Source organism: Buteo buteo, chromosome Z, assembly GCF_964188355.1.
Source record: "Buteo buteo chromosome Z, bButBut1.hap1.1, whole genome shotgun sequence".
NCBI lineage: Eukaryota > Metazoa > Chordata > Aves > Accipitriformes > Accipitridae > Buteo > Buteo buteo.
In genome coordinates this window covers 64396361-64422462 of record NC_134204.1, presented here as the reverse complement: position 1 = coordinate 64422462, position 26102 = coordinate 64396361, and the positions used below count along the sequence as shown (strand labels likewise).

The following is a 26102-nucleotide window of genomic DNA, read 5'->3' as shown; positions in this document are numbered from 1 at the left end:
TAAGCAGTCTAGATTTTAAGGCTCTTCCTTCAGTCCTCCAACCATATTTTGGCCCTTGTCTGCATTCTCTGATGTTTTTTCAGCTACCTTTAAGGTTTTGGGGCTTGTAAGCGATACTCTTAATGCAGACCGTCAATGCAACATCCAGAAATAAAAAACACTTTTATGTTTTTATTTCCCTCGATATGTGAGCCAGAGCCATGCTGGGAGTTAACATTGTTTATCAGCTATAATCCTTTTCTAATTTCTGCTGCACTCTGAGATAGAGTCCTCTTTCTGACATGCAGTTTGATATGAGGCTGCATTTGACAATCATTAAACAGTCGGATGAATCCACTGTGTCCAAATGATCCACGTCATTCTGCGTGACTACACTGACTTTGTTATTACTTAAAACTCTTCAGGGTCTTGTGCTAACCACAGGTTTTTATTAGTGTTTTAGTTTTATTTCCAGATCTTTGTTTAAAAATACACATATCAACTCTCAGCCAATGAAGAATGCCTTGTAGGTGCTCCCATACAGTAATGAATCCCTCTTGATGGTGCCTGGAATTAAGGATCAGTCCTTAATCCCAATTAACATGTGCTCTGTCAGCACAAGATTGTTTGGTGTTTTCTTTGACAGGTTATCAATTACGCATGTGTATGTAGTGCTCAGTTTGTAATGCTGAGGGTTTTTACGTGATCTTGGGCTGTGTACCTGTGAACACAAACGTAGTGATGACGGCTACCCGAACTGTGCATAATGTAAAATCACAATATCTGAAAGCTAGCATGCTAGCTAGCTTTCAGATTAAAAAATTCCTTTTGAATGAACAATTTTTATGAAGTTTTAATGTTTTGGTTCTTTTCAAGTTTTTGTTTTTGTTTTTGTTTTTTTTTTAAGCCCTCAAGTGGATAGAAAATTTTGGGGGGGTGTACTAAATAAAATACAACCTTCCTTAAGGAATAAGCCATTAAACAAGCACAACTCATATATTCAGTGTGTTGGCTGCGTTTGAGTACTAGACAGGCTCTGGTGAAACCACTTTATCTTTTCTTCTTTTTCTAACTGCATCACTTCCAAGTAGATGCTCCACTTAACATAATTTTTTGAACTTTTTCTCCCACTCCACAGAGATTCATCCAAATTAATATGTATCATATCATATAATTGTTTCCTCTACAACCTCTTTCTGATGCATTTCTTCCTCACTAATGCGAATCAGAGGTTCAGAAGGCATAAATTAAATGAGAGGTGTTTGAGGTTCTGCATGACCATATTTGGATGCTAGTGGGTCAGTATTAAATCTCTGTTCTGCATCTGGACTATACTTACAAAGGCAGTGCATGTTTCATTTCAGCTAGCATGGTAAATGCTCTCTGGAACAAACAGTTCTTAAAACACATTTTTGATATTACCCTTCCCATCATTTCTTGAGGCATGTGAGACACTTTGGAAGAAAGGATTAGTGATGTGCAGAGCAGAGGTGATTTGGGCAACAGCAATTCAAGTAATAGGTGACAAATGGTGAAGAAAGATAGTTGGATAGCCTGTGCTTAAAATTTTGTGAAAGGATGTAATTGGTTACTGGTTGTTGTATCATGCTCATTTCCAAAACTACAGTCTGTGGAGACCTGTTACAGCATTTGCCTACACCCTTTTATTATTTCAGTAAGACAGCAGGTCTCCTTGTCTCTATGTTAGTATCGGTGTACAATTTGGCAATGGTGTGATCTCTTGAATGAAATTTACTGTGAAGTACTGGTCAACCACAACTAATGTCTTCTTCCAAAAATGTTTCTGTAGTTGTGAGAAGAAAAGTAGTGCTTTCTAGTAGTTCTGTCTGTCACGGTATCCTGGCTTTGATAATGATAAATAGTGGATGTCTGAAGGGAGAGCATAAGAAACGCATATGGAGAGTTGTGCTCCTTCATAGCCCCGACCTTTCCGCAAACATCTGTGAGCAGGAGACTGCATCACATTTAATAGTCCTCCATGGTCCTATCCTCCATGGATTTATCTAATCTTCTTCCTAAGCCATCCACATTCTTCACATCTCTTACATCCTGTGACGCTGAGTTCTGCAGTTTTGTGATAGAACATGGGATTTAATGACATGCTGAACATTTCAGGAAATACAACAAGAATAGACAATTCACTTACCACATCTTTCTTATCATTTCACCTCCTTTCACAAGGTAGTCCTTGTAATTCTGGAATTTTACAATAGCTCTAAACACAGGGTAACAAAGACTGTGCTGCATTATTCTGGATCCTGTATGACACAGCAGTAAGTCCCATTACTGCAGTAATAATTCTTTACCATCCTCTCAGTTATTCAGAATTTAGGGGGGCACAACAGAATTTCAGTATAAGAATAAAACTAGCACTCTGTAGGCATATAAGAATATGTGAACTTTACAGGAAGGCTTCAGTTTCTCATTTAACAAAGTAACTCAAAATACAAATGCATGGTGTTCAGATGTATGTTGAAATTACTCATTCTGTTGTGTGATGTCCTTATCTCGCATGGATTACTCCTGTGTACTTGTATTCTTCTTCCACATCAAGTATACACACAATATGCAACCAAACAATTAATTCTGACCATGCATGTTTTCGTGATTGAGGATTTGGCACGATGGACTTGTGTTTATACTTAAAATTAGGTGAATGGATTGCCACTTTAAAATCTGCCACTCCCCTTCAATTAAAATACTGTATTAGTTGAGCAAAGATTTTCAGCCTCTGTGAGCCTGTTAGACAGGTTTATCATTGTGGCTCATTCAGGTCATGACTTGTATTCTTGGTGAACAATGCCATTGCCAGTGTTTGTCTCTACAGGGCCTAAGGCACTGGGGGATCTCTTACCAAGCACTGCTGCTGGTGGTTCTGACTGAACACTGCAAATTTAACATAAAGGTTTGCACTGGTAGTATGTACTGTGCTAGGAATTTGTGTACATTAATAGGCAGTAGAATCATGTGTTGAGACAATATCCTTGGGTTAAAATATTTTCTCTTACCATCCTTCTCCCTCATACTCTTCTTGCTCTTGTGGTTGTTTCCCAGCATCAAGATGTCAGAAAAAGGTGTTTCCAGGCATTGTTAATTTATACTGTAATTGAAATAACCTTTTTAGTCTGTATCAAAAACGAGTTAAGGGTCACTTACACTGAGAACTGTGCTGGAAACTTCTTCCCCAACCTCAACAATTGCTCATCTTTTGCATCCTCTCAGTGGATTACCCCTGTGTTTGCTTTCTGAGAGAATTAGAACTCTTAATGGTTTTGATCAGAACTGAAGTATGAGGCTGGAAGAGGGATGAGGAAAAGGGTGTAAGGTATTTGTCTTAAAAAGTTTATGTGAGTGACATGCGAATAAATTGCAAGAGCTGAATGTGTACACCTTGGAAATAAATAGGAACTGGTGTCATATCATTGTTCAGAGACTCAAAGGACACAAACTAAAGAGGATGATGAACAGGTTCAGTGTCCCAGAAACACACTTTAGCAATGGGTACCAAAGAATGCATTTGTTTCTTTTCCCTTTTAAGCTTTGAGTTGAATGTGCCATAATAAGGAGCAATCTTGTATAACCAGAAGAATTTTCCATTGCTGCATTTTGGGATTCATACTGAACTATGTTTCTATTGTTTGGATGCTTTTTCCTTTTTTAGTTGAGACTTGTTACGGCTGACTAGAATGTATGAGACATAACTCTGTACCCACCTCCAAGGCACAGCAGTACATCTTAGCATCTTGTCCTGTCTTTCACAAAGGTTTCCTTTCTGCCTTTTTCCAGTTACTTTTGCCCAAGATAATCCAAGAGCCCTTTTAAAGAACCAAATGTGAATCTGTTGACTTCTATTGCCAGACTGCTGGTTGTTCGCAGAGTATGTCTGTTACTAGATGATGGTTATCCTGAAAAATGGTGACTGAGAAATGGCTGGAGAAAACAGAAAGCAAGACTGGTAATGTGGCTGAGGTCCATTAGCAAGAGTCCATATATCTTCACTTAAGATAAACAAATCCTGCTTTTCAGTGCACTGCTTAGAAAGACAAAAATTGTTGTGGTAGAGTTTTTATTTATTGTCTGAAAATAATTATTACACACTCCATCTGAAACATCTTTTGGTTTAAAAGAAAAAAACCAGTGCATGTAATTGATCTGAATAATGCTTAGGTAGCATTTGTGGGTATCAGTGTGTGTTGGAGGAAATTTAGGTTTAGAAGGGCAGAATAAGCAACTCTTTATTGCACTTAAATCTGTTCTAAAGCTTTTGTTAAACATTTTCTCTGTGTTAATTCTGCACTTTGAGAGCCATGGTAGTTCTTCAGCCAGATACAATGTTAAGATACAGGAAAGTGAGAAATAAGTTGCGGAATGATGCTACAATAAGAAATCATTATAATACACATGTATAACCATGTCAGTTGCCAACATGAAGTCTTAAAAGCCAGGTGAACATTATGACCCTATCACTAAAATGTGACCCTTTGCTCTCCTCTTCAGTGTGAAGATATGATCTGTTTGTCTTAGTGTAGGCGAAAATGCTTTTGACTCCAGCTGAAGTAAGAAACCATTTTGTTGTAGTCTGTGGAAGGGTGCTCTAGTGTCTGGGCTACCTTTCAATGTGCATATTCCTGGACTTTAAAAATATTGAAAGAAATTTTATTTAAAATTTAAAATAAAAATGTTATTGAAACTCAACATAAATTCTAGTTTTCAGGCAGCCTTTTATGTAGATGATCTTCCTAAGCTGTGAATGTGAGTGGCCAAAAAGTATAAGGGCAAACTATGAAAATGCTGGCATACCCAGTAGTTTGGGTATAATTTTCATATTTATGACACAAAGGGTTGAGGGAGTTACCTCTGTATAGAGTGTTTACTTGATTTGAAAAAATAAGTTTCGATACAGTAATGTTGGAGGACCTCATCCAATACTATAAATTGTAGCCTTTAGAAATGCTACTAGGACGTTACATTGCAGGTCTTCAGTTAACGAGTGTGATTTTTATACTGTCAGTTGGCTTGTGACTTTTCTTTTATTGACAGCGTAGTACATACCATTCTGTGGTTGCAAGGAGGCTTGACTGTTTTCCTGCAGGGGTCCAGAAGCAAAAAGTTAGGAGTCTTGCTCTTTCCAGCCACTACCAAGCATAACTTCAATCAGCACGCACTGTTGCATTGTAATTGCAGTAGACTGTAATTGTTTGCTGTAATTGAAGTAGCGTGTTTGCTGGCATGAAGAGTAAGCCAGAGAGGCTGGATTTTAAAATTCTATTGGAAAGAAAAAGGAGGATTTCATGATGGGTATAAAAAACAAGCAGCTGTGTAGCCTTCTAATTGTTCAAATAATAAGCATTTTATTGTAGAGGATTAAAATAATAAAAAATATGTTATCTTTAAAGGCTAATAAAAACAAATACTCATACTAGAGAAGAAGTCATATCCTCAAAGTGTGGTTACTTTTCTTTACAATAATGTGGTTTCTGCCTTAGGACTTGTTCTAATTCAGGCCACGTTGGGAAGATCCTTGAAGATTCGTGATGCATCATTAAGTTCACGGATTCAAAGATGAGACATTTATAGCTATTTTGAGTTGCAAATGGCATTTTTTTGTTCAAGCAAGAAGGGCAACTTCTGCCCTTTAGAAAAAAATAGTAATAAGTACACTGCATAGTCTTTCAGTTCCTAAAATCTTGTAATTGCATACCTTTGTGTATGTCAATATTTTGCATCTGTCCTTTTCTCTTGCTAAGGCAGTATTGGTTTGATGAGTAAGAAAACCATTAACAGTGTGCACTTCTGCCTTATATCTGATCTCTGTGCAATTATTCGTAAGACCCTTTCTGTTCCTTGCTTCTCTGCTTCAGTGTGAACAATCCCACCTAATGAGAGAGCATGAAGACGTGCAGGAGCGAACAACACTACGCTATGAGGAACGAATCACAGAGCTGCACAGTATCATTGCCGAATTAAATAAGAAAATTGATCGACTACAGGGAACAACAATAAGGTACAGCAACTTCCTCGATATTCTGGGCCAATGTAAGAATGGTGCAAAACATGGTGTGAATTATACTTTAAATATAATTTGATGATGACTTTAAGGTAGTTAGGCTTGTTATGACTGGTATTGTGTAGCTGCCCATAGTTAAGGTATGTGTTCTGTAGAGTATCATCCCGAGGCTCAGAAGTGGTACATTCTCTATGGCAAAATCATACTTCACAAAGCTTAATGAGCACTGTGAAGAACTGCACTGTGCCATCTAAATATTCCTTTAGCGTAACATACATGCCAAGGTACCGGATGAGTGATAGTAATGGTGGATAAAGGAAGATGTAGCCATCCAGCCTGCACCTCTGCTTTTAACTTTATTTTGTGGCATCCTATAGATCACCTAAGCTAAGTCACTTGTGGAGACAAATATGGCTCAAATGGATTTCAGTAGGTTTTCCATCTACTTGTACTGGTATTTGTGACAAAACACAATGGTACAAATCATGCTGTTGCCTGTCTTTGGAGCAGCAAAGCTTGGGGGATTACATTCGTTCATTACTTGTTACTGTCTTGAAAACACTTTATTTTTCCTCACTTGCTCTTACCCATTCTCAACCTAGAGGAAGTTGGACTAGAATGAGGAGGAGCTCTTAAAAGTTTAGCTTATGAGGATGCAACTAAACTACTCAAATCTATGGATTTTCTAGAGGACATCAAATTAGATTTCACACTTTCATAGGTAGTGTTGACACGGTGCTCTGCCTGTGTAGCACATTTTCAGTTTTCCTTGCCTATTAGCTGCAAGGTTTTTTGGTAACTGCTTCATTTGTTCTCCCTTGTAAATGTTTCTCTTAGCACCAGGCAATGTTGTTACAACTACTTACTTAACCTTTCATGAAACTATTTATATACGAAAGGAAAAAGGTTTGGTGTACCGTAAATACCACTATAAAAGCAGTGATAAAACCACATTATGTTGATGTTATTTAAGAAGAGAAATATTTACATCTCTGAGATGATCATAACTAGTGATGATCATGGTGAGATTTTTCAGGTAAGTATTTTCTAAACTGGTAGTACCTACCTGAAAAAATCCCTGTGACTGCCATGTTCACTCTTGCTTGATACCTCTGCAGACAAACTTCCCATTAGTCTTCTTTCAAGTCACCTTTCTTTACAGCATGATACTGGCAGCCCATCCCGCCCTCCTCTCTGGTAAAGCTCTACCAATTGAAAAGATTAGTTTGAAAGCAAAATCTGAGAAGTATGAGAGCTGCATTGATATTTTTTTCTTGAATGGCAGAAGAACTCTATGACATTTAAGAAAAATACTACATAGAATCCATAAAAATTGTTTTTTGGAGTCCCTGTGGCAAGGTAAACACCAAGTGGTGTTCAGTTACAAAATACTGGGATCAGGTGGATACTGTGAATGTTTAACCATGTCCATAAACCAGTCAGCTGTAGCATGCACAGGAAAGTGAGACGTAAGAACCAAGCTTGATGGGAAGCGCATGCTGCTTCTCATGAAAAGTGCAGTTTGGCTGCCCCTTTCAGGGGGGATGCAGGCTTCTGAAGGCTTCAGAACAACACTGCTGCAACATGTGCCACACCAGCACCATGCCCCACCTGTTTGGTCGTACTGCGTGAGAGCTTGTTTTGCTCAGACAGCTAGGATGCCTCCTCTGGTTTTACTTATTCTGGTTTTATTACTAAGAACAAAAATGTTCATTAAGTTAGTGGATTTTTTTATTTCCTTTATTGATTGGAATAGCTTGTTTTCTCTGGTAGGCCAATAATTTGGTGTCTGGGGAACAGAGGAGTAATATTCCTCCTGAAAACGGCAAGCAGAGGTAGAATTGGAGAGATTCCATAAGGTTTGTAAAGACAATTGAAAGAAGGAAAACTGATACTTCCTGCTCTGACTTTCTGTAAATCCGCTCTGGTATCTACTTGCGTCACTCTTGAGAAGCTGTTGCATCCCATGGAGCAAGGGTGGTGTAATTGCGGTTCTTGCTGTGACAGGTGTGACTCACAGCACTCCACCCTTGGCTATAGGGACTGTGAGCCCGGGAGCTGGAACAAAACAGTCCGTAGAGAAAGGATTCTAGGAGCACAGCCCTGCTAGCGCCTCAGCATTTATACTTTCCTTTAAACTAGAACACAGGAGGGATTTTAGTTTTGATTTGACTCTTGGATACCTGCAAGTAATGCTGAGTGGAGGCTTTACTTGTGCTATCACAAAATTTAGGCTGTCTGTATGGAAACAGTCTTCTTGAGTGTACATTAATTGCAGAACAGATAAATGTTTCCTTAGTGCTGACACGGAGATTGTTCAGTAATGTCATGTATCATTTTTAGGCTGTAAAAATAAACTAACATGTAGCTTGATGTACTGCCGCTTTATGACATGCTTCATGGTTCCTTCCAAAACCCCCAAATATTCTAGAAACAATTAGAAGAAACTGGAGTTTCATGGAAGGTATTTGACTATCCTCCTTGAGCTGTATTATCTTTAAATTTGTAGCTCTTTGTTTGAATGTGAGTAGTACCCTCAGAAAGTAGGGCAGAAAGTAAGCAGAAAGAGCGGTTAAATCTGAGTAAGGTATTGCAACAGTCTGAGGAGTGTTGGCAGGCTGTTTAAGCTAGTTAATGTTCTCCATTCTGAGAATTTTTCTTTCTTTGTTTTTTGATGTTTGGTTTTTGGGGTTTTTTTTTTTGCCCTTGCAGTGTCAGGGGTTTTACACAGCTTGAAGTGTAATGGCTTTTGCTGATGTGGTTTAGTAATGCCAGCTCTAGGAAGAGAGCTTAAGTCACATGCCAATGTCTGTGCCTCTTCCCAGGTATATCTGATACGCTGATCTTAGTAATCTTACAGGAGTATTTTTAGAAGTTTCTAGGGTTGTTCTAGGTTTGCTAGCCATTTCTTGGGTACAAGTTCCATGTGTGTGGCCACCTGAAGTTAGCTGCTGCTCTTGTGCTACGTTCTTCCAGTATTCCCTAAGGAAAATGAGGTCACCGTGGTTGTGGGAGCAAGCCAACATTCATCTGCAGTTGTCTCATCTCCCTGCTGATGCTGCTCTGGACAGCCCAGCTGGTTTGGAAGCCCAACCTCACCAAAAAAAACCCCTGAAATACAGCTGTGACTGATTTGATACTAAGGGTAAAAAGAGAGCTGCCTATATTCATACTATGCAAGTAGACAAGCCTCTTGCTTGCCTAGTTCTTCATGTGTGACAGTGCAGAATTTACCCACTACCAGCTGAAGAAGGTAGTAATTTGGGAGCAAAAAAACACTAAAGAAGTGGTCCACTAGGATAAGGATGCTTTTTTTATTTGAGCAGTCTGGAAACATAAACCTTGGCTTTGTTTTTTTTCTTGGAAAATTGTAATTGTGTGACAGTGTCTCACTGTTCTTGTCTACATTAATAGGGAGAGAGTGGGAGGAGGTGGCTAGTATTTTGCTTAAATTCATTATAAAAGTCAAGTCACAGGCTTTCATCAAACTCTTCAGACTGTCGGGCAGAAGAGCCTATGATGATTGTGCAGAGCACATTTTGTCAGCTTCTTGCAGAGTGAACAGCTTTCACTGAGCAATGCTAGCTTGGGGTTCCTGGTAGCATGTTGAATGGATGCCAGTGGCATCGTTACCCCTACTTCTGGTGTTTCAATTTGTAGAAGAGAGATATTTTTTTTTTGCATTGCAAAGGTTCTCTGTCCTTTAAGAAGGTGTATGCCTACTCCCATTTTCTCCCCACGTATGTACAACCTAGAAGACAGCAAAGCCAATCAAATGGATCTTCCCAGTTGTAGAGTCATATTGTAAATACTTGGACATAAAGGATACAACTGATAACTCTGAAGCACGGAAAGGATTTACAGATTACACAGTAGTGTACTGAAAGGGAATTACATCCAGGTTAAAGGTGAATATTCCTGACTTCAGAAGTTACTAATATTGCCTTAGATTCATTCAAACTCAACTCTTTTTCTTAATCATGTCTTTGGCTGGCAAAATCATCTGTACCTTGGCTGCGCAAAAACAACTTTGGCCTATGACTGACAGTCTTTCTTAGATATCTGTCGAATTGAGGTTCAGCAGAAGGAAAAAGGAAGAGATCAAATTGCTTTTAGTTCTAAACCAGTGGCTGTTTGGGTACATCTGTGCATCTCTAAAAATAGTAGGCAACTTTAACAATACCAAACAGAAATATACTCTGTTGAATATTGGTGCCTGCTAAGGATTATTTGAAACAGTTGTCAAGAAGCTTGTGACCCATTGTTGTAAAACCATTTGTTCAGACTTAAAGCTTTTATTCTGAAATATATTCAGAAAGTAGGTTGTGTTGGAGTTAATGTGGAAGGAGAGTGAATAGACTACAGCATCACAAGAAACAACACATGGCACTTCTATTTTCACAATGACCTGGAGGTCTGATTCTAGCTTCTAAATATTTGCCAGGTGGAAGCTACTTGGATTCAATTGAAATGGCAGTGTGGGTGTGATAGCATTGGCTTTAGCATACAATGCCCAGCCCCACACGCCTTCAGTGATTAATTCCCATGTTGTCTCAAGTGTGTCATTATTTGTTAACAGGTGAAGTAGTTCAGAGGGACCTTAAGTGTGTATACACAGGGAGCAGTCAATCTCTGCGTTGCCGTGCGCATAACACCTGTAGTATTTTCTATGTGAGGGGCTTAGAATGCTTGAAAAATCCCTGTTCAAGTAAAATGATTGTTGAAAAACTGCTGGCACCTGAAGTGTGAAACTAGGCACTGTTTGCAGCCGTGAAGAGAATGTGCACCTTGCCAGCGTCCTGGCAGAACTCGTCAGCAGTGTGAAAGGATGCTGAAAGTACGCCGTTTTGCTCACTACTTAATCAAGTTTTTCTCAGTGTCTGTGCAGCAGTTGTGATCCTCTCAGTTGCACCCGAACATGAGGAAAGCAATAAGTGCAGACATAGCTGTAAAACACACTTTTTTGCTCCGGCATTGGTCCCAGGCGGGTCTGTGTTTAGAACAGCTTGATCTGCATCCTAATTGCTTCCAACTCATCATGACATTCCAGCAACTGGGAACCATTGGGCGGGGGGGACATCCATAGGAGGACAAATACATGCTTTCTCCAGCAGGGCCCTAGGTGATGGCAGCAACAAGAAAGTTTTAATGGCTCCACCTTTTGGGTGGTGTGGGAGGAGTTCGGTGGCTAGTCATCGTCAGCTGTTGAGCGCCTTGCATTTCCAGTGCCCCTGAAGGACTCTTCTGTTTTAGAGAAGGGGGAGTCTCAAACAGCACCTTCTGTTACTGCCAGCTTCAGTTTTAAAAGCAGAATTCATATTTGTGGTGCACCGCTCCCCTCAAATTCCCCCTTGTGTTTTTAGCCCTCAATCTGCTCCCCATCAGGCTGGTGGTGGAGAAACCGATTGACCTGGCTGTTGCTTTACCAGAAATGGATTTCTGATCTCTCTGCTTGGGTCTTAGAAGCATTAGTTCATTCAGAAACTGACTTCTGGCTTGAGCCATCAGAATGGTGTGAGTCCTGCCGTATGACATACTTTTCAACTGTCCCAAGATACTGAGGGTGCTTAAACTGAAAAAACAGCACTAGTTAGTACTAGCTAGATGAAGCTGTGTTGGATTTTAAACAGAAAATCTGTGCAACAAGAGCCAAAAAAGAAGTGGTGAGAAATTATTATTGTGTGGCATTGTTTTATGATCAATACAGCCTCTTGTACATTTGTAGAGGTAATTCACGTCTTAAAAATGTGGGACTAATTGTTTCATCAGTGTAAAAATGAATTACTTTCAGATCAAAAACATGCAACTGTTTGAATGCTTGGTAATTGTTTTTGTCTAAAGCTAATTACTACTGGCTTGTGCTGTGGCTAATAATAAATGAGTTCATGGAATATTAACTCACGCTTATGTGTCTTCACTACACTGTTTTAATTCCTGCTGTTCATGATTTAGTTCTCACACTTTCTTAAACATGTATTGCATGGTACCTTAAAGACCTTTCTTTGATCTAAATCTCAGTTTTAACCAGCTGACCTGCATTTTTGTTTAATAATAGTCACTAAGTGCTTCTGATAAAGTCAGACTTTCTTTGCACTGAAGCAAATGTAAGGGGTAAAAGAGCATAATAGTTCTTGTAGATTACATCTCAGTACCTTGGGAAACCCTGCTTGGCAAGCAAGCTGAAATTCCTTTTTTGAGTTGGCCTGGTTCATAAATTGTCACCTCTGCTACTTTGGGAGCAGACTTTACTTCTGTCATTGTTCCCTGTGTGTATGGGCCATCTTCTCTGCTATTTTGCCTGGCAAATCCAGACACACCTCCAGGCTAAACCCTGCAATATTTCTGCGAGAAACACTCATCACCATGTAGCATACACACAGCAGACTTGACTTTACAGGTGCCCCTCCCAGATGCAGATCCCCAGATAGCTCTTTGCTATTTCTTATTGTTTCCAAATCCAGACGGTTCCATTCTCACACTTTTCTGCTGAATGTGCAGCAAAATGAATCTCTGATTTAGTGTGTAACAAAATGATGGCTGTTTGCTTACTTATCAGAGTGGCTCTGCACCTGGATAAGCTGGCATTTTTCTCATTTGTAAAATATATACTCTAATGTCAAAACAGTCACTATGGAAGTAAAAAAAAAAAAAAAATCCTGAGTCAAATCAGCAAGTGGATCAAAGAAAAAATGTTTACAAATGCTCTTAGGCAAAGCTATTATTCATTTACTTATCTTCTTTCCCAGTGCTTTGAACTCTTTGTGTGGAGACAGGAGGGAAAAGCCCTAATTTTTCAAGCTCCTTAGCTTTAGCTAAAGTATTCCTTGTCCTCAATTATTTTAGTAGAACCAGCTTGACAAATAAGTTAAAACCTAGGTAATTGAGGCTTTTTATTTTCCAGTAACTCCAGCAGTTCAGCACCATACTCACTTATCTGTTCACTTCCTTTTGAGAAGAGAAGATGAAAAACCTACCTGTCCCCAAGAACATTTTGATACACGTATGCAGCGATATGTGTGTGCACGCTTGCTTTGCACACAAGCCAGTGGCATCCTGAAACTGAGAAAGAGACCAGAATCGGTTGTTGCTAATCCACTTTGGGATAAAAAACACTTGTGCTGATTAAGAATTGGTTGGAGGGTTGCTGCAAAGCCTTGTATGTCCTTCTTGCACACATCCTTGCTTGCACTCAGTTCCACCCATTGTTTCCTTGTACAGTGGTCTGGAGTAACAGTGAACTTGGGAATAAAGAAGTGGAAACCAGGCACTGGCTGCTGCAAGTGGGCATAGCGCAGTTGCTTTGCCATGAAGGGTATAAACCCTTCTCCGCTAGTGGGGCAGAACACTTGCACTTGTGTGGATTGTATCCTGTGGCTCAGCTTACAGGTCTGAAGTAAATGTCACAGAGATACGTATTTCCTCAGAGGATTTTATTTCTGCCTTTGCTCTCCCTCTCTCCCCCAGGGAGGAAGATGAGTATTCAGAGCTGCGGTCAGAGCTCAGCCACAGCCAGCATGAGGTTAACGAAGACTCACGCAGCATGGACCAGAATTCTGTTTCGGTACCAGAGAATCAATCCACCATGGTCACTGCAGACATGGGTGAGTTATGCTTCTTAGTAGACGTGATGCCTTCTCGCAGCAGAAAGGCATCATAGCCTTTGAAATGCAAATCCAAACGTTTGGTGAGGAAATAAATGAATCTAGGCTGTGCTAATGACAACAAATGCTTAACTTCCCCATGACTATGAACTTAGATGTAAAGTAACCTCTCTGCATTGATGTAGAATAGCTATGGAATCTAAAATGGAATGATTGTTCAGGAGAGCTCATGACTTTGGGGAAAGAAGAGGGAGAAAAAAGCTGTTCACATACCTTACATGTGCCTGTAAAGTAGTCTAACTCTAGAAAAGAATTGCAGACAGAGTAAAAGTTGAGGGAGAAAGCATGGGGAATGGAACTGTCTGTCCAGTTCTTTTACAGCCTAACTATAAAGGATGTCTGCACTTTTTGAAAGTTGAGAGCATTTTTGAAGTGTGGAATAGCTTACCAAAATGGATTTAGACAAGAATAAATCTGACACAAGATGTTCAAATACAGTGCAAGTAGGGAGCACCTCCAGACAGCCTGTAACTAGTTTTTTCTGATTAAGAGCTAAGAGGGCAAGCATCTTTCTTTCAGAATTCCATCCATTTTGTCATTCAAGCACAGTTACTGATCATTTGAAGAACCTCCAAGTATGGAATAATTAACTCCATAAAGTTTGCAGCATAAGCATGAGCAGATACTAGGCCTTCAGTATGATAATGTTTTAAGTGTTTGGGCATGGTAGCTGAGGACCACAGCTGTAGATGAACACAAGTCTGGTGTAATCCTCACTATGACTTATTTTCAGAATTCTCTTCAGAATACTATTTCTCTTAATTTATATTTAAAACCAAATAGTTGGTCTCCATTTTCTTCCCTAGGTAAACTAGCTGGGTGCCTGGGAGCTTCTTCGGGTGATACCGTACCATGAGCACTGTTCCAGGAAATCATTGAAATAGCAGTCTTAAGCCCTGTTGCAGAACTTGTGATCTTTAAATATTAAGCTGTTACCTCTACATGAGGCTTTGATGGTTATAGTGCAACATGCAATATTTGCTACCATACATAAGAAACTGTATTAAAACATTTTCCACTTGTTTGGAGCAATGCACTTCATTATTGAGAAGTTTCTGCTGCTTTTTCCAGGACAGTGCCTTTTAGAGGAATGGACCTGAGAGCAGGCTGACTTTTGGGCATAGTATTCATTGCCCTCAAGTGGAGTTTAATAATTTAGAAAACATGTTGATATTGTAAGCAACTGTATAAAAGAGATTTTCTTTTTGATTTCTTAAATTGAAATGGATACACCAGCTCTGCAGCTGTATTTGTTTATAAATGCAAGACCTGCCACAGCACATTTGTATTTCAGTGTCTTTAATTTCTAGAAACATTGGTAGAATAATATTAATAATAATGTAATCGCAAAGTGTCTAACATACTGAATTCAAAGTATTCTTAACAAAATATTGCATGGAGTCAAGATATTTTAAGTAGAGGTTTTTATATTCTTAAAAAATGAGTGGTTTTGCTGTCAAAAGTTAACACTTATTATTAAGTTCCTACTTGAACAGATTCTAACATGAGGACTTCTTTTTCCTTTAATTTTCTTTCCTTTTTTTTTTCCTTTCTTTTGACAAAAAAATTTCAAACTAATTTACTTTTCAGCATTTATTTGGGGGCCAGGGCTTTGATTTTGTTCTTCATGGAGTGGAGCTGAAGCAGGGTTTGTGTATATTAACAGCAAGTTATCCATTTAAGTTTCTGCTAACAGTGGGAAACATGGCAATAAAATGAAATATAGCAATGGACAAAATAAGAATGTTAACTCCAGGGATTCTTGCCTTTTTTTTCCATGTTTTTCTTCTATACATAGACTCTGTCCTTTTGGGGTTTTGTTTCCATATTCCTGTGAAAATAAATCCTTTTGTGTATATGTGTGTGTGTGTGTGTGTCTATGCACACATGTATATATACACAAATATGTATGTATTTTTTTATCCTTCTAGATACAGGTATGTAAGGATGAAAAATTATGACTTAATAACCATGTGCATGACCTTGGTTATTGCCCTAATGGAATGAGCATCAGTGACTTACTAAAAACAGTAATATGTCATGATACACTAATGCATGTGGATATGCTGCTCCATTGCTACAGGAAATAAAACACCAAGAGTTAAAACTATGAATGCTCTCCAGTCTTGCAGAGCTTGTGATTGGGTTGTACTGGTTTTCTGTGAGAAGTGGGGTTCTCATTGTTGAAAACCCTTATTTTCTGGGGAAAATGTTATTGTAGGAACAAAACTCAGCATACAAGGTCTCGTGAAGATTGTTTAAATAGACAAAATGTCTGTTATAGAAGATGTTATGGAAACAAACAAATTCAAGCAAACAAAATAGAGGTTTTTACAATTAAGCATCCTGCGTGGTATATGCTGGTCATAAGTGAGTTGTTATTATAAAGGGATTTTTGCTATTATTACAACAGATGGGTGGCTGCTAGTCAAGAACTAGTGAATATGACTTCAAGAGTAAAGTTCTGTATGTGTTGCCCATTCACATTTTTCATACAATATTGTGACATCATTTTAAACTCTTCTTTTTTGGTCAGCAATAGGTTCATGTTTATGTGTGTTAGGCTGTGGAGTTAGATTTGTTGTAATGAGTTTACAGTTTTTTACTTTCTGATCATCTCATCCCTTCATCCAACCACTCTCAGTCCTCTCTTGCACAGTGTCTCATGTTGATTAAATTTCAGACACAGTTCAATGCCTGCTACTTTAGTCCCCTGTAAGAACCACAGCCAGGAGGCTACTAGGGAATTCTGACCATGGTGAAACGCTTGCAGCAGTAGTATAGAAATAACACCCTCCAGCAAGAATGCTTGCCACTGTTTTTAGTAAGGTATAGGAACTGCCAGCACACTGCTGTATCATAGTGCACTGCTTGTGTGCTGTACCATTGGTAGTTACTGCAAACTGTTAACTAGTAAGCCAGAAATACTAACTAGCACATCTGAGAGACAGCACAAGAGTGAATTCTACCATGTCTCTGCCTTAGGAACTGCCACTGTCTATTGCCAGATGTGAGCCTAAGAAAAATGAAAATAATTTATGAAGTGAGCTAGCAGGGTACTGAGACCCACTTGTTTTCACAGAAAAGGAGGACGCTGTAGTGGTGCCAAAGGCACTAGAAGAGCTTTGCCTAAAGACAGAAAAGAAAGTGATTCCCTCCTGCATTATATAATTAAATAGTGTTGTTGTATGTAGTGCTAATATGTTTCTACTATGGAACATAGCAAAGAACAAGGTGTGCTTTTATGATTCCTTTTCTGCAGTTGCATTTGAAGAAGAAATAATTATAAAAATGAAACATAGGTGCTGAGATAGTCAGTAGGGATTATTTCTGTAGACACCAGTTCTTTTTTAAATCAAGCAGTGCCTAAGTACAACCACAAAAATTCTTCTGAGAAATGTCAAATCATAATGTCAATGAATATACCAGGCAGAAAAGATGTTGAATATACAGAGAAAACCCTCTAAGGGCAATAAAATCAGGATAGTAGCTGCTGAATGGCAAAAAGAATAACAAAAAAGAAATGGCAGAGTATGTGAGCATGCGGTGTCTTAAAATGTCCTTCAGAAAGAGAGTTTTTTGAAGAAAAAATGAACACTTCAAATAAGTAGGGGGAGTGTTATTTGTCAGATGGGAGGTAATTTGTGATTTCAGTTGATGTGGTTATGGTATTTAAGCCTATCAGTTGGTGAGGAAAAAGCGGCAGATTGCAAGGACATTCCTTGAACCGTATCGGTCCTAGCTGTTCTGCAGCAGGCACTTCCTGGATTAGAGTTTGTTTTTTCACTGAGTCACTAATTGTTGCGATATTTGTTTTGTTTTGTTTTGCTTTCTTTTAGATAACTGTAGTGACTTGAATTCAGAACTGCAAAGAGTGCTGACAGGTCTGGAAAATGTTGTCTGTGGGAGGAAGAAAAGCAGCTGCAGTTTATCGGTTGCAGAAGTGGATAGACATATTGAACAACTCACTACCGCCAGTGAACACTGTGATTTAGCCATTAAGGTAACAGTAACATTAGGCTCTAAATGCAGCATGTACATTGCCTGAGACACCTGATAGCATTCTGTACTAATAGCACCTTACTTCCAAAGGTGTTGGAGTACTTCACAGAAATCAGCCCCAGCTCACGGGATGTGTTGGGTAGGCAGTAATATGCCTGTTTTACACTGAATTCTCCAAGGCACAGGAGGAGCTACTAACAGACTTTTGATCTCAAATCAGAAATGTATTTGTCTTACGCTTATTGCAGAGATAAGAGAAATGAGGACACTCAGCAGTTAATTTACTTTCTGCGGGTTATCCAGCAAACAAGTTGTCGCTTGCCCAGGGTCACACAGCTAGTCATTGACCAGTAACAGAAAATGTTACAATAATGTACAAAAATGTACATTTTGTATAAACATGTACAAAAATATGTAATACTCGCTGAAATTTGAAGATAAAATGCCATATATTATGCCTAAGTTGTGCCTTTGCTGTGTTAAAATGCGAAGCTAGCATTTAACACAAAACATATGGGGTATATTAATTCTAATGAGAGAAGCCAGACACATGAACAGGTAATTCAGCTGATACCTGTATGTCTTGGTTTTATTGTGTGTGTAACAGAACAAGAAGAGGGATGCCAGGTAGCACATGTAATGAAGGGATTGCAATTCAGAACCTGAAAGCGACGGAACCGTAGAGTCTCTTGCTATATACAGGGAAAGAGCTGAACAAGTTTTTTGCGTCAGATGGAAAGGTGTCACTGACTCATTTACATAAAAACAAATATATTGACAGTTTGCTCTTGAAGTGGGGAGGTCTGTGACCATTCTAGACAGCTTAGCCCTTTGGGAATGGTCCCCTCTGTGCCTGGTGGTACCCGAGGAATATAATGGCCTATAAAGAAATTAATGTTGAGTAGTAGTTTGAAGAATGTAGGTATATTTGAGAGAGAGACAGACTGACTTCTGGGTTCTTGAGAATGGTCTTGAAGCAGTTTATTTGAGTGTGTTGGAGGATTAGGATCAATACTTTGGATGTTACCCAGTATTATCTGGAGTTTTAGGGTTAAGTGTTCTCAGAAGTCAGTATTCACCAGGAGAGAGATTGTAGATCCTGGAAAACAGGTAGAGATTGGTCTGTGTGAGGTCTACAGAGGTCTCTGAAGTGAGGTGAGAACCTCTGAAGGAGGTGGATTCAATAAAATGTCAAAATAGCTGCCATAAGCTTAATTCTAAAGCTTTTTATTTTAACCCTATTATTTACTGTTAATTCAAATGAACTACAGTCCAACTTTATAATGACAAGTAACTGTCAGCAGCTTCTTCCTGGTTCAGAAATGCAGGCCTTTTATTTTCAGGTGATCTCTACGTGTGTAGCCATTTTTGGGGAAAGCTTTTCTCCAGTGCCTGTGCTTTAGAGCCTGGGATTGTTTGTGTTTGACTAGTGATAGCATGCAAAGGTTATTAACCTTTCAGGAAGATATGAATCTCTGAGATGCTCCAGTTATGTGCTAGGGAAGTGTGTCATCAATGTGTTTAATATAGCAAAACCTACAACGTGGAGCCCCTCTCCACATTTCCACCCATGGCTGCAGGTCATTTCTGCTTTCCTGCTTACTCAGACAGAGAACTGAGAGATTTTTAAAACAGGTAGAATCACGAACAGAAGCCTGAAATTCTGACTCTCTTTTGCTTTGAGTGTTGGCTTTTTTCTTCACCGATGAACTAATGCATTTAAATGCTTTGAATCCTTCTGCTTCGATGGTTAAATTTTACTGGGTTTCTTTTAATGCTGTTGCTGGTAATTTTTTTTTTTTTTTTTTTTTGCTTCTTTTATACAAGTCATGTGACCCTAGCTAGCTCAATTGTTTCTGTCCCACAAAGAATGAAAAGACCTTGAAATGACATTTATCAGATTGTCTGATAACTGAACAGTTACAAAACTATCCTTTGTTTAAGAAAATTTCTGTTGAGTAGGCCGGTTAATGTTTCATGTATTTTGAAGAGTAAATAACTATCAGTAACAGATACCTACCACTAAAACTCTACCGATTAAAAAAAGATGTAAATATTTCCAAACATGAACCATTTAGAACATGAAAACAGTTGCACTGGGTCAGACCAAAAGTCCATCTGTCTAGTGGCAGATGCCAACAGAAAGACTGCATCAAAAAGGACATGCATAGTATGTCCTTCTTCTGCCTCCTTCAGAAATGCTTCCGGCAAGGTGGGTTTAGGAACTTCTTGAGGCAGAGATGATGTCTTTGTGTTTAATAGTCATGGGTGGAATTTTCTTATGTGTTTGTATCTACTGTGTTTTTTAACCGTCTAAATTTTTGGCCTCCATAAATTCTATTAGGAATAAACTCTACCGTTGAATTATGCCTTGTGAAAAAGTGCTGCTTTTTGCTTCTTTTAAACCTGACACTTGCTGATTTAATCTAATACCATCTCTGTAACACAACTCCTCTTGAAAGGAAACTAAGGCAGAGAGTACTGATGGCAGTGTCAGAGACAAGACTGGAATTACCATGATATGACATCCTGCCCTGTGCTCAGAACATTACATTGTAATTCAATCCTGTAATCCATGAAATTATACCTGAATTTATTTGCTGTACAGCAGCATGCCAGATAAAACTGCTCTGTAATACTGCTTTGAAGAAAAATAAACAACCCGGTAGTTTACGTAGATATATCCATGTACAATATTTATGTTTTATTTACCATGGAGGATGGTAGTATGTTGGTCATCAAACTGGAGAATTGTGGTAATAGTTCAGTTAGCAAAATGATACTGATCACATCAAAATGAAGGAGCATACAAGCAAGCAGAAAGGTCCCTCAGCTTTGTTAAGGGCTGTAGGGCAGCCCTTAGTACAACTGTCAGAGCATACTGATGCTATCACTGCCTGAACGTTGTAGTTGTGTGCGCAAACGGTAGCAATGGAGTCTGGAAAAAGAGGAGCAGCCTCTCTGTCTGAAGATACTTCCTTGGTGTTGAGCCACTGCCGCTGCTTCCTCATGACAGCCCTTCCTCTTTCAGTGTTGCTCCAGGAGGCTCTGAGGAGGAGAAGAGGCTTGGGAAAGGGAGGGGTTGGAAAAACAGCAACACTAGGAGTATGGGGAGGAAGGAGGCAGCAGCAGAACTTGGCATTAGAGGGGTGAGGAACAGCAGGGGAAGTGCGTGAAAGACGAGAGGATGTTTGGGGGAAGAAGGGAGAGAAGACAGCAGCAAAGAGGGATGGTTTAAAATAAAGCTAGCATCATCAAGAGAGAATGCTCCTGCCATTACAGAGCTTTTCTTCACGTTGTAAGATTAACCGCCCTGTGCTTATTCAGAACTTGAACTCATCCTCACGTTGTGTTGAAATAACTTACCTTGTCATAGTTTGAGACCTATAGGTCCAAGTGAAACTAATGTAAGGGAGAGCTGCGGCTTCTTTCATCTTACAGAGATGTTGCAAGGCATTGCTCATTTAGAAAAGTAATTTAAGCTTACTACCAAATATGTAAGCAGAATTATACTGTAGATACTCTGTCAATGGAGTTTTATATTTATGACTCTAATTGTATGGCAGTTTTATGCAAGAGAGACATGAAATAAAATTTAAAAGGACAAACTGAACCTGACTGCAAAAGTTTTGTCCCTGCTTTTTCCATAGAGGTGTCTTAAACTAGTTGTTAAAAATAGTTTTTTTTCTTTTATATGAGTGTCTTTTCCTCCTCACTAAGGAGTCTTGCTGTAGCCAAGATTTATTCTTAAGATTAATCAATTGATAACAGTAAATAACCAACTTTCCATTATAACAGACATACAATAAAATTTCACTGACACATCAGTGTCAGACAGTGGGAAGATTTCTTGCAGAAAAAAAGTGGAGTTGTGATTTCAACTTGGTTTGTCATTTTCAGCAGTACTCTGGTTGGTTCTTTTAGTGTCCCCCAAATTAAGGAGCTAAACTTCAGTTAGTAATTTTTGTTATATATAAAAAATAAGTCCTTTTCAATAATACAACTAAGCAGACTATTTTTAACTTTGGTACATGTTATTTATCTTCCATATTAAACTTAAAAATATAGGCTTCAGCTATAAGTTGTTCTTGGATTATCCAATGAAACGAAACTTTCTAGGTTGCTAGTTATATCATATATTTACTTATTTCCCATGTGTCTTCATAGAATCATAGAATCATTTAGGTTGGAAAAGACCTTCAAGATCATGGAGTCCAACCATCAGCCATGCCCACTAAACCATGTCCTGAAGTACCCCGTCCACTCGCTTTTTGAATATCTCCAGGGACGGTGACTCAACCGCTTCCCTGGGCAGCCCATTCCAATGTTTGACCACCCTCTCAGTAAATATGTTTTCCTAATATCTAACCTAAATCTCCCTTACCTCAGCTTGAGGCCATTTCCTCTTGTCCTATCTCCAGCCACCTGACAGAAGAGACCAGCACCCTCCTCACTACAACCCCCTTCAGGTAGTTGTAGAGAGCCATAAGGTCTCCCCTCAGCCTCCTCTTTTCTAGACTAAACAGCCCCAGTTCCCTCAGCCACTCCTTGTAAGACTTGTGCTCCAGGCCCCTCACCAACTTGGTTGCCCTCCTCTGAACACGTTCCAGCACCTCCATGTCTTTCTTGTAGTGAGGGGCCCAAAACTGAACACAGCACTCGAGGTGCGGCCTCACCAGTGCCCAGTACAAGGGGGCGATCACTGCCCTGCTCCTGCTGGCCACACCATTTCTGATGCAGGCCAGGATGACGTTGGCCTTCTTGGCCACCTGGGCACACTGCTGGCTCATATTCAGCCGGCTGTCAACCAGCACCCCCAGGTCTTTCTCTGCCGGGCAGCTTTCCAGCCACTCTTCCCCAAGCCTGTAGCGCTGCGTGGGGTTGCTGTGACCCAAGTGCAGGACCCAGCACTTGGCCTTGTTGAACCTCATACACTTGGCCTCAGCCCATCGATCCAGCCTGGCCAGATCCCTCTGTAGAGCCTCCCTACCCTCCAGCAGATCGACCCTGCCTCCCAGCTTGGCGTCGTCTGCAAACTTGCTGAGGGTGCACTCAATCCCCTCATCCAAATCATCGGTAAAGTTATTAAACAGAATGGGGCACAACACCGAGCCCTGGGGAACACCACTTGTGACCCGCCGCCAACTGCATTTCACCCCATTCACCACAACCCTCTGGGCTCGGCCATCCAGCCAGTTTTTCACCCAGTGAAGAGTACACTTGTCCAGGCCACGAGACGCCAGCTTCTCAAGGAGTATGCCATGAGATACAGTGTCAAAGGCCTTGCTGAAGTCAAGGCAGATAACATCCACAGCCTTTCCCTCATGGGTCACCTGGTCATACAAGGAGATCAGGTTGGTCAAGCAGGACCTGCCTTTTGTAAACCCATGCTGACGGGGCCTGATCCCCTTCTTATCCTGGACTTGCCGCATGAGTGCTCTCAGGACAAACCGTTCCATGATCTTCCCCGGTACCGAGGTCAGGCTGACAGGCCTGTAGTTCCCCGGATCCTCCCTCCGACCCGTCTTGTAAATGGGTGTCACATTGGCAAGCCTCCAGTCCTCTGGGACCTCCCCTGTTGACCAGGAACGCTCGTAGATGATAGAGAGTGGCTTGGCAAGGACCTCTGCCCGTTCCCTCAGTACTCTTGGATGGATCCCATCAGGTCCCATAGATTTGTGAGTGTCCAGATGGCGTAGTAGGTCCCTAACTATTTCCTCCTGGATTAAGGGGGGTATGTTACGCTCTTCATCCTTACCTTCTAGCTCAAGGGGTGGAGTACCCTGGGGATAACTGGACTCACTGTTAAAGACTGAGGCAAAGAAGGCATTAAGTACCTCGGCCTTTTCCTCATCACTGGTTGCTACGTTCCCTTCTGTATCCATTAAAGGAAAGATATTCTCCTTGGGATTCTTTTTACTGTTAACATATTTGTAAAAACATTTTTCGTTGTCCCTTACAATAGTGGCCAGATTTAGTTCTAGCTGAGCTTTTGCCTTCCTAATTTTCTCTCTGTATGATCTAACAAGATCCCTGTACTCCTCCCAAGTTGTCCGCCCTTTCCTCCAGAGATGATAAACTCTCCATTTTTTTTTCCTTGAGTCCTAGCAAAAGCTCCCCATTCAGCCAGGCCAGTCGTTTTCCTACCATTTTAATGCAGACTGCCTTCAGAGAGATTCAAAAGCTTATAAGCAACATCTGGAGGGGTTTTGCGTGTTGCAAAGGTCTTCCATAAGTGAAAAAAATTGATACAGGCACAGCATACACTGTGTAGTAGAATCAGAACTGCACGTAGTTACCTGGCACATTGAGCGTTATGCTGTGTTTCAACATGTTGAATGACCAGTCTGACAGTAGGTAAGTTCAGGCATGGCAATATTACCTTGCTGGTGGGGTGTGTGTGTGTGTGTATTTAGTTTCACCCAGTGGAAGTTGCTGAATATCCTTTGTGCTGAATGGTGCCTACCAGGCACAGTTCTGAGCAAGGGGATGGGGCAGGAAATGCTGAATGGCATTATATGTCCCAGAGGAACCCAGCTTTTTTTAACCACTACAAAGGCTGTAATGTCTTCTGGTATAGCGTAAGCCTAGCCAAAGCGAGTTCTATTTCTTTCATCTCTCTGTCACCTTGAGGAAAACATGTTCAGGAACATGGGAAAGAAGAGTCCTGGTTTTTTTACTGTCCCACTCTTTTCCTTGCCCTTTTGCGGAGTTGGCCTAAAACCAAAAAAGGCCCCATGCCATGCACATTCACAGGCTTCTACTTTTCTGCCCTGTTACTGAGGCAGGGAAATGGCAAACACCGTGCTCACCCATGACAAGGAGTCATTAATTTGCTTTAAAGTGTTCTGAGGTGAAACTACTAGGACGTCAGTCACTCGTGGGTGACATGTTTTATTTGCATGTAAAACATCCATCTGCTTTGCTGTTGGTCAGTATGAAATATTTTAAGAAAATGGTCAAACTATCAAACAAAATAAGCAATAGTGTTGTTTGACATTACTTATCAAACAAAAGAGCAAACTGATGGTGTTGTGGGGCTGGGTGTGTACATGCAAGTATATATAGTTGCCTGTTACACACTTCCGTCCTGTGTACCATTACTCCTGTTCAATCATCTTTCTCTGCCTCTTTCTGTTTTTTGATGACTTTTTGCAGACCGTGGAAGAGATTGAGGGTGTGCTGGGACGTGACCTTTATCCAAATCTATCTGAAGAGAGATCTCGATGGGAAAAGGAGCTAGCTGGCTTGCGGGAAGAGAATGAGAGCCTCACAGCCATGCTGTGTAGCAAAGAGGAGGAGCTCAACAGGACCAAGGCCACCATGAATGCTATTCGTGAAGAAAGGGACAGACTGCGTAGAAGGGTAAGAGTGCTGCATAGATGATGGCTTCTTGTTCCTCCTAGCCTGCATAATTTTGTCACCAGAACAAGCTTCTCTTTAATCTTGCTTCCTGTACTGGCTGTAGGGCTTTTTGTTGTTAAAGCTGAGCTATACAAGTTACAGAATTGGGACAAAACTGAACATAATTGAAAAAGCGTGTATGATGAACAGCCAAGGTGTACAACAAGCTGATGTCAGAAATCATGTGTTAACAGAAAACCTGATACTCATCTCTAAGGAAGCATATGTAACTTGTCTATAGAAAAAACAGATGTTCATTTAGTGAGTTTTCCTGTAAACAACAAATATTTCTTTGTTTTTAATGGGAATTCGATTTGTGATTAGGAGAAAGAAAAAGAGCAGGACTCCTGTCAGTGGGTAATAATTCTCAGAACTGAACAATGAGTAGTCCCAGCCATGTCCTGCTTCCCTGTCTATGTTTTATGATGCTGCAAGGTCAGATAAAGGCCTTGTGCTTTGTATGGAATCCAAACTAAAAAAGCCTGGAAATTTGTTCATGAAAAAGATGAAAGATCCAAGAGAACATGACCTCAATCTCTTACTTTTAAAATTTGTTGACTCTGTCCCTCTTAAATCTGCAGAGTTTTGACTAGATATGAAATAATTTTGTCTTTAAAACAGGCAGTTTCAAGTTTCTGTTCAATTTGAGTGACAACTGAGACAACTGTATCTTGGTAGAATTATTGGAAGTGTTGCTCTTCACCTACTGGCAGCAGATCAACCTTTTATGCAAATACAGTGCTTCTAAAACAACATTGTTTTGTAGCGAGTGTATCATTTTAGCATGAAGGGGCGTTGTGTGAGAATTCCAGTCTTCGGATACCACTTTGCAAAACTAACTATCCTCTCTTAACACTAAAAAAAAGGTGTGTGCGATGAGGGAAGAATAGTAATCTGCTATCATGTAAAACAAGACCACTTCAACTTTTCCTTTGTAAAATTTAGTTTTATTATATAACATAAGTTTACTTTGTTTTCAGTCCTGAAGTTTTTGGACTGGTTTTATAATTACACTTCTTTTTAAGCAG

At 40.0% G+C, this 26102-nt stretch overlaps 1 protein-coding gene across 4 annotated transcripts in view; it reads left to right on the top strand.

The window, feature by feature from the left end:
- Window positions 1-26102, top strand: part of MCC (MCC regulator of Wnt signaling pathway) — a 225439-nt gene that overhangs the window by 152449 nt on the left and 46888 nt on the right. For all 4 annotated transcript variants that reach the window (XM_075020639.1, XM_075020640.1, XM_075020641.1 and 1 more), the window contains 4 exons: window positions 5862-6004; window positions 13472-13608; window positions 17508-17671; window positions 24829-25035. In XM_075020639.1, the coding sequence (XP_074876740.1) occupies window positions 5862-6004; window positions 13472-13608; window positions 17508-17671; window positions 24829-25035 (651 nt within the window). The remainder of the gene's footprint in view (window positions 1-5861; window positions 6005-13471; window positions 13609-17507; window positions 17672-24828; window positions 25036-26102) is intronic.